Source organism: Oncorhynchus nerka, linkage group LG27, assembly GCF_034236695.1.
Source record: "Oncorhynchus nerka isolate Pitt River linkage group LG27, Oner_Uvic_2.0, whole genome shotgun sequence".
NCBI classification, from domain to species: domain Eukaryota; kingdom Metazoa; phylum Chordata; class Actinopteri; order Salmoniformes; family Salmonidae; genus Oncorhynchus; species Oncorhynchus nerka.
This window is the reverse complement of record NC_088422.1, coordinates 25663460-25672434: the sequence shown is the minus strand read 5'-3', so window position 1 is coordinate 25672434 and position 8975 is coordinate 25663460. Positions and strand designations below refer to the sequence as shown.

At 39.3% G+C, this 8975-nt stretch overlaps 1 protein-coding gene across 1 annotated transcript; it reads right to left on the bottom strand.

Moving 5' to 3' along the window:
• Positions 1 to 823: 823 nt before the first annotated feature.
• On the bottom strand, positions 824 to 7938 carry LOC115111005 (LIM/homeobox protein Lhx2-like). Its single transcript, XM_065011257.1, has 5 exons — positions 7649 to 7938; positions 6154 to 6356; positions 5390 to 5760; positions 2302 to 2504; positions 824 to 1847 (listed from the first exon to the last, which is right to left on the bottom strand). The coding sequence occupies exons 1-5, from the start codon at positions 7829 to 7831 to the stop codon at positions 1557 to 1559; spliced, it is 1251 nt and encodes a 416-aa protein (XP_064867329.1). The 5' UTR covers positions 7832 to 7938; the 3' UTR covers positions 824 to 1556.
• Between the last annotated feature and the right edge of the window lie 1037 nt (positions 7939 to 8975).

Sequence of the window (8975 nt, the reverse complement as noted above, 5' to 3'; positions counted from 1 at the left end):
AAGTAGTGTAGTATAATTAGGGTAATAGTAGTAGTAGTACTAGTAGTAGTAGTAGTAGCAGTAGTAGTAGTAGTAGAAGAAGTAGTAGTAGTAATAGTAGAAGTAGTGTAGTATAATTAGGGTAATAGTAGTAGTAGTACTAGTAGTAGTAGTAGTAGTAGTAGTAGTAGTACTGTAGTAGAAGTAGTAGTACTAGTAGTCGTCGTCGCAGTAGTACAGTAGTTGAAGTACTGTAGTAGTAGTAGTAGTAGTGTGTTGGATGGATGAAGCTGAATCATTAGTGATATCACTGCCTATTTTCACTCGTACACCTCATCTTCTACTGATCTTTTTATTCCTAGAAGTAAAAGTCCTGGTTTGTGATACTGAACATATCAGGGATATGAAAGCCAGTTGACTGTTGTTTCATGTAACTTGATTTAAGTCGTGTTGAACAGTGGAAACTGAGTTGAGGTAAGAGGTTGGGATGAGAGTGTGTATGTCATAGCAGGTTTTAGGTCAGCAGAAACATACTAATTGATCAATTTCTTATGTAAATGAGGTATAGAATTGTTGTTCTTGTAAGATAAATACAAGTTGTAAGAGCACAATATTTCAAAACAAAACTAGCTTTCATTGGCTGTAACATTTCAACCTAGTGTATGATATCATATCACAGATCTCTGTGTGTGTGTGTGTGTGTGTGTGTGTGTGTGTGTGTGTGTGTGTGTGTGTGTGTGTGTGTGTGTGTGTGTGTGTGTGTGTGTGTGTGTGTGTGTGAACATGTTATTTTTTATTTATTTAACAGCAATAATTAGTCTGCCAACTCAAATTAATTCTAAACTTACATTTAGACCACAATCACAAACCCACTTACGCACGCACACACATGCACACGAGCATGCTCACACACACACACACACACACAGACAACACACACGCATGCACACACTGTTTGTGTGAACCATTTACTATTTTACCCTTGAGCCACAATACTCTCTGCTGAGGTAAAGAAACAAATATGTGTTTCTATCCGATCTTGATGGGAGAAACAGATCTGGATATGTTGGGGACAATTGAAGTGTAAGGCACATGGCAGTCATAGCATATTTTAGCCTGTGTTTAATCTCAGATTTCCCATCATTTTACAATCCTTCTCAATGTTTCCCAACAGTGACTCCTGTACAACAACATAAATATTGTGCTGGAAAAAAATGAATTTCCAAAATTAAGCAGTTTTTTTTCTTTTCCACAGTTTCATTCTGTAAAAAAAAATGCAAATCAAGTCTCTTCAGTTCTCAACAAAACAACCACAACAAAATAACAATAACTGTTCCTTCTGCAAGGCTTGGCAGCCTCACTACGCAAATATTCTCAAATGGGCTCAGAGTAAAAATAAGAGTATTTTCCTTTACCTTAATTTTACTAGTCCATTAAATGTCCCTGTCAAAGGTCTGTGTTTTAGTTCCAAGTGGACAGAGTCGGGGGGGGGGGGGTGGCTCGGGATGAGGCTGGTGAGGGTGTTTAAAGGGTCAGGGCATCAGATGAAGCTGAAGGGGTCCGTCTGTAAGGGGGCATCAGAACAGACTGGTCAGGGTGGTCTGCAACGGGCTCCTGCACTCGTGAACATCCATGCTGCCAGAGACAGAGGTTAACACGGAGGTGACGGTGGGCATAGTGGGGTTGGTCAGGTCTGTCAGGGTGGTGGGGGTGCTGGAAGGACTCATGGAGGCATTGGAGATATCGGAGGCAGGTCCGGAGGGCGTGCCCCCCTGCAGGGTGGAGCCGTCTGAGGTCTTGTCCACTCCCGTGTTTTCCTGTCTCAGCAGGTTCCGCCGGAACTTGGCCCGAGCATTCTGGAACCAGACCTGTGTACCCCAGCAAGGCAACATCATAGCGAATATCAGTGATGGATCCGTGGGGAAAGACAGTTTCAACAGGAATAACAGGCATGAAAAACAGAATGCAAAATGACTGCTTTGTTTCGTGGGAGCTTCAATAAAAGTGAAGCGATTTTTACAGAATTTTTGTTCAGAAACCTTTTTGTCACATTTTTTCTTCAGTCTCCTAGATAATTTGCTGTGGTCTTTGTGGAAATCAAGCGCTCTATGTTGTGATCCCCACTTCCCATAATAAACCATTCTTATCTGGAAATTGAAATAGAAAATGCTCCCTTGTTACTCGTTTGATTTCAAAATCCCATTATTCAATCATATTAGCTACCATCATAATACACTAGAACATTTAGACTTTTTGTTTTGTGTGTAGTTTTTCTCATTTTGTTGAATATCAGGAACAATATGGTGTAGGTGTGTGTCTAACCTGTAGTACACGCTTGGTGAGGCCAGTCTTCTGGGCCAGCTGCTTCAGGTCCTTGGCGTCTGGGTTGTGGTTGATGGCAAAGTAGGACTTCATGGTCCTCAGCTGGTGGTGTTTGAAGGAGGTCCGCATGCGCTTGGTCTTCTGACTGGAGCTGTAGGAGTCCCTGTCCATAGAGTCTCCGTCGTTCTCATTACAGCTGAGTGCTGGAGGACACCACACACACACACACACACACACACACACACACACACACACACACACACACACACACACACACACACATACATAAGATGTTGTTTAGACCACATGAATATGGTGTATCATTCAAGGACAATTGAAGTTAAACATGATCATGTCATGTATTTTGCTGCATGATATATTTTGAATTGATGAATTAAAATCAGCAAAATGCTGGCTTGTATGCACCCCAGCTGGCTTTTAATGCAACGCTTTAGAATTGGTTTAGTATTGAAATGTTTGGTAGAGAGCGTGGCAATGAATACACACATCAAGGTAGAGGAATAAACACATGAAAAGCATAGGTATAATTAAACAGTGATTGTAAATTCAACCACAGCCTGACTATTAAACAGTGTCTCATTAGGCTCTAACACACCCCACAGTACCATAATCAAAATAGGATGTTATATTTATGTTATATTTATAACGTATTTAATTTATTTGCGATATTTAACAAATTGCACGTTTTTAGGCTTATACCCAAACAGTGTTGTTGAATTCACATACATGAATCAGCATATTACAAAACAAGTGATGCGAAATGATTGTTCCCTTTGTCAAGCACTCACACTATATGGTGTCATAGGTTACTGATTATGTAAGACCTTGACAAATTAAAATATGTCTATTACTTTCTGGTTAGGGTTGTCAGGATTGTCTTTACATTTAGAGGTCTTCCGTTGTTAAATATGCATTGGCAGTTTGCAAAATAGAAATGCCAGTCTTCCTTGAAAACAGATGAAGTGCGCTGAAGTAATAAGCACGCAATAAGATGTTTTAGTTTTTTTACAAATACAATAATAGTCTTAACTTTAATAGTATAATTATTATTATTATTTGGTGTGGTTGTTGCCTTATTAATTGTAATTATGCTATAGCCTGCCCTTGATAATCGAATCGTGGCTGCAAAAACATGACATATTTCCCTGACAGTATTTTCTTGGCAAATGCTTAAGTGTTGCTATCTTTCATAACAGTTGAAACATATTCAATGCTGCATACGATAAATATTCGTCATTCACATTCCTCAGAATAACACTTAAGAGTTCAGACAACTAACCACAAACACCAGATATACAGAAACAATATTTATATTTCGCAATTTTTCAAAAGCCATTGATAGGCTGATGCGAACTTTTCTAATAACATAGGGAATTATTTTTTGGTTTGTTTCTGCAGGACCACAACACATTCAGAACCGTATGAGATCTTTATTCAAACCAAACGTCGATTTCGTCCTTAAAAGGTTGTTAGGTGACTTCAGATGTTAACTTTAGTCAATACTTGAATGCGTTGTTTATTCATACAGTAGGTTGATATTGTATGTCAGTCAGTGGCCCAATGGGTAGACAGTAGAGGGCAGTAGCGACCCGGAGCACGCCCCATCCCCTTTTCTATTTATTTTATTTTATTTGACCTTTATTTAACTAGGCAAGGCAGTTAAGAACACATTCTTATTTTCAATGACGGCCTATGAACAGAGGGTCAATTGCCTTGTTCGGGCAGTTAACCCTTTCCACGTAGGTGTTGTGGGGAATGCACTTTGGTTTACTGGATGAAAGTGTTGTTGCTCAAACAGATGACGAACCATGTGGAAAATCTTGATATGACCAAGTGATGCGTAGGCCTAAAGAGAAAATACGTTTCAGGCTATATAGCCTATTTGAATAGACTAAAGTTAAATATCCGGTCCTTTCACTACCTTTATAAATCCCTAATTCTACTATTGACTTTTTTTAATGAAAGTTGGTATGCACATGAAAACAGTTTAACACAATAACTGACGGTGATGTTTAATTCTCAAGAGCCAAACTTCGATCCGACATTTAGGCGTACCCTATTGACTGGCCTTCTTGGTGATCACAATCACTACTGGATAACTCGTCAAGTCTCATTGATATCTTGTAGTGCACACACATTCTGGCCCCATCCCAGAACAACCGGCACCCGAGTGCGCAAACTCGAGCAGGGGAACTTTAGATGTCTATAGGGCCTGACAAGTGGAAAGGGGCTGCTAAGGTGAAAGCCGGAACTTCAAATAAATGTTTTAAAGAGGACAGGAGAAGAAAATGATAGATTCAACTTGCTCCTGCCACACACAGTTGAATTGTAGTGGGAGGGATTTTGGATACATAACCTGCATCAATTTAGAAAACAACCTCCTTATAATATCCTGCAAGAAACTATGTCAAACTGTTTTGAATATTAGGTCTAAATGAACACGGTCTTTAGTTTCTCCAGAACACAAATAAGCAAATGCAAGACCACACTCTATATAGTAGGCTATATAGGCTTTTATGATATCAAAAAAATAGGAATGTCCATGGAGGTAACAAACAACTTTGTATGGTAAAATCAAAGAAGATGGAACGTTACTTTTTGCTACGTGCTAAGCTTAAATAAATGAACTGAAAGAAGTTGTTGAAATATTCGTTGGAAAATATTGGTTGCAAAAGCAATATAGGCTATCATAACTTTCATATTGTTCGTGAGATTAAATGATGGAACCAGGAGGGCGACATTTTTTTAATTGCATAGTGCAGGCAACCTCTGTAGGTCTATAAAATGGTATTACAGTGAATATAACTAACAGATTATTGAGATCAAGTAGGCTAGGCTACTCTGTTTCAATTATCATCGCATGAAGACTCACAGTCCCACCCCTTCGTTGCACTCGATTGTTGTCCTGCGTTGTCAAAAGCGGGCCTTGGCAATACTTATAAATTGCACAGCGTAGTCATTTTGTCTTACGCAATGGACACTTTGTGAGGAGAGTGCTCATTGAGTCAATGTAGAGTTATTCTGAAAAGGCTTCTTTTAAATTGACATTTTATTACTGTAGTCTTACCGGCATTGTAGGCTGCTAAATCTGCTCCTGGCCCGGGACTTTTCCTTTTCCTGGGCCGCCCTTTGTGCACACTCCCCACGCCGTTGAAATAGGATAGTCCCAATGCGTTGGCAGGTCCCAGTCCTTTGTGAGAGGCTACATCCGCATGATTGAAATGTGTCTGATATTCCCCCTGTATGAGATTTTCAAAGTGCAGCCGACAGTAGACCAGACTGTCTTTCATGCCAAAGTGGTCCCCAGTCGTTAGCATCTTGTTGCAGGATGTGCAGGTGAAACAGTTCAAGTGGTACACCAAGTCCCTGGCCCGCATCACCATCTCTGAGGCCGAGATCCCGAGGTGGCACCGGGCACATCTCTGGACCGAAAACCTTCTGCGGAGAGGACAGAACCTGCATGGTCAGTGCACGGACACATTTTGATCGGATGTAAATGATCCATGTCAATTAGTAGCACATACAGTGGCAGTTACAGTATGTGTGTGTGCACCAAGGCCTGCTCTGAAAAATAACAATGTAGCCCCTTAGACACTCTCACACTGGCCATTTGTAATGCATTTTGTGCAAGGGCACTTCAACGTTTTGTCAAAGCTCAGTCTGGCCTCGCTGTAGGTCACATGAAAGCCTATTATATGTGTGTGCAGGGGGAGACTCGTTTCGGGGACATCTGACTATAAACGTGCTTATTCTTCATAACCCAACACCTTTACTATTGAGAAATGTTTTAGCTCAAGTGTGCAGCACCATTTGGGGGATTGATTGAGTTACCTGTAATAATCTTCCTTGCAGTAGATACTTCCGTCTTTGCTGAAGCAGGTGAGCTCGGACTCGAGGTTGAGTTTACACTCGCAGCACTTGAGACAGCGCATGTGCCACTGTTTGTCCACTGCCAGCAGGTAGTAGCGGTCAGCGATCTTCCCGCCGCAGCCCGCGCACAAAGACACCCTGTCGCTGTTCATGCACGACATGTTCTAAAAGACAACCAAACAAACACAAACATGAAACACAGATAAACAACGCCATCAAACACCCATATCGAAATAATGTTTCATTTCCGCCCCAAGATATGCTGCCTTTAGGATATGCTTATTTTAGCCTATCAGACATTATTTTGTTGTATGAACTGTTATTATATTTGACTGAAAATACTACACCGAACAATACAGGCTTATGTTGACTATAAATTAACATACTTTTGAAGTTTACACCAATTAAAATATTTCAGTTTATAGACATACAACTAAATGTATCCTATAGGCCTTACCATATTCTGTAATAAACATTTTGGGCATTTAAAGCGAATCATCCAATAACAACAACAAACAACAAAGCACATGCTATTTACCTTTCGAAATAAAACGGCTTCACTCGCACTAAGATTTTGGATTACATAAATCATAATAGGATCAAAACACACTTACAAACCAACACACACCGTTTATTTTGTTAAAACTTTCACTTCTTCCAATGTATTTTGGCTTAAATCTTTGTTTTGACTACAACTGCCTAACAAGAACAATGCGATATAATAATACTAACACATAAATTATAGCATATAGTCGAAGAGATCAAAGATAAAACCACTTCCACCCACCCATAGTCTAAAAAGTGAAAGCCAGTGTTATAATTAATTTATCATTTAACTCAAGTTACATTTTATCAAGCATTCTAGTCTAAAGCTATTTCCTAAAAGTCTATATGAATTGTACCCTTATATTTTAGGGTATTTTCCTTATTTTTGCCCAAAAATTTATGAATGTGCAATGTTTTTTGTAGAAATTCAAAAGTATAAAATTATGAAATATCCATTTCATTATGATATCGTTTAAATTGACAACATATCTAAGCAACGCATGCTTAAAAACACTTGATTGTGCATAATAAAAACACCCGTGATATTTGCTATTAACAGATTAGCATGTGAATATTAATTCATTAGCCTATTAGTAGACTACATTATTAGGTTACTCTAAAATGCTCTGTGACAGTGATTCAAAATAATTACATATGAATAAATAGGCTACATTGTTAAATATTTTTTTAATTTTTTAATTTTTTAAATAAAGCAAGTTCTTTCTTAGTCCAATAAGTTTTAATAGCCTATCCCACGTCAAATATTTGTAATATCCCAAGTATGATGTTGTAGTTCACTGCTCTTACTGCATTTTTGCATGAACTTTTTGCTGATCATAATGATATTTGTACACCACTGCTCTCAACTCGCGATTGGAATCGCCCTAAGCGTGGTTGCTTAGTTGCCTACCGTTTCACATTCTCCCATATCTATGGCCGAACTGATAGCTGCGGATTCGCTCTTTCTTCTCCGGTCCATTTCTTCCACAACAACGTGCATTTCGCCTCCAGGGAGGCCGTGGAAAAGCATAGTTGCCGGAGAGGGGATGATGTTAAACGTGTTTTCCTCAAATCTGAAACCCAAGATTTCCATAAAACGCAAATCTATAGCCCGTGCATTGGCAGTCAGCTTCTTTCCCTTCTTGGTGTGACAAGGAAGAATTCCAGATCAGAAAAAAATATGATGCAAAAATGGACACGTGTTCTCCACGCTACGCATCATCTGCCAATGGAAATCATCATCTGAATCTCTGCATCTCTCTCTCATGACATACAATTCATTAATTAAAGTGACGGAATCCTTCGTTTTACCAATGCTAATTAATTATATGCAGCATATAAATATATTATTATATTATCATGCGAGAAGAAATGCCACTTGCAAAATAATTCCTAAGGAATGAAAAACGTACCAACTATCGAAGCCCTGCATGGGTCTGCTACTGGTCCCTTCTATTTCTTCAGAGGTATTTGGATTCAAACATTTTGCAGGGCATTAGCAAACGAATGAATTAGTCCTTTGCCGACCAAATACTAACTCGATCAATGAGCACTGCCACTAGTTCTATTGGAAATCATCAACTGTACCAAAATGATTTTCACACGAATCGAAGGAAGAGAAAAAATTAAGAACACAGCGTCTCTGAGATTGTAGGAGCGTGAATGTCCATGTAGCTGCCTCCTTGTCAGTTTGTCATTGAACTCAAATGCAGTGTCCAAGTTGTCGTTAGAGCGGTATTGATTATATCGAAATCTATACACACATATAGCCTATGCTTTTCAAGGACTTCTAAAGATATACTTAGTTGGCAAAAAAATATGTTTGCATTTAGATCCTGTTGGAGGTCTGAGAGAAGCTGTTTTCCTTTGGCAGTTTTTTCGTTTAGCCAAGAAAGCTGCATGTGAGTAATCGAGGAGGAGAAATTTACTATACATTCAGTAAGAACGCAAGACTCGAGCAGGCAGCCCTTTCACTGTTCCACTGTCTCTGGCCTTGCGATACACTCTGCGCCTTTTCTACAGGGACCCATACGTCACGTCCCACGATTTATGTTCATTGGTTGTTCAACATCGTCGAATTCTTATTTTACTGCTGCCGAAGAAGTATGCAGACTAGTAGCCTAGTCTTTCTTTGGTTGCCCATGACATACTGTTTAGCCGCATCCTTTCTGTGTTGCATTTAACAAGATATGTGAATACCTTTAGTCCTTATCTAGGCTAAAACAACATGACAAAAG

What these genes read in the sequence shown, in the direction of transcription:
- LOC115111005 (XM_065011257.1), bottom strand. Translation starts at nt 7,831, where the DNA reads ATGGAAATCTTGGGTTTCAGATTTGAGGAAAACACGTTTAACATCATC. An exon ending in ATATGGGAGAATGTGAAACG is followed by an intron (nt 6,357 to 7,648) that starts GTAGGCAACTAA and finishes GTTGTCTTTTAG; the next exon opens with AACATGTCGTGCATGAACAG. An exon ending in TTTAGCAGCCTACAATGCCG is followed by an intron (nt 2,505 to 5,389) that starts GTAAGACTACAG and finishes GGTGTCCTCCAG; the next exon opens with CACTCAGCTGTAATGAGAAC.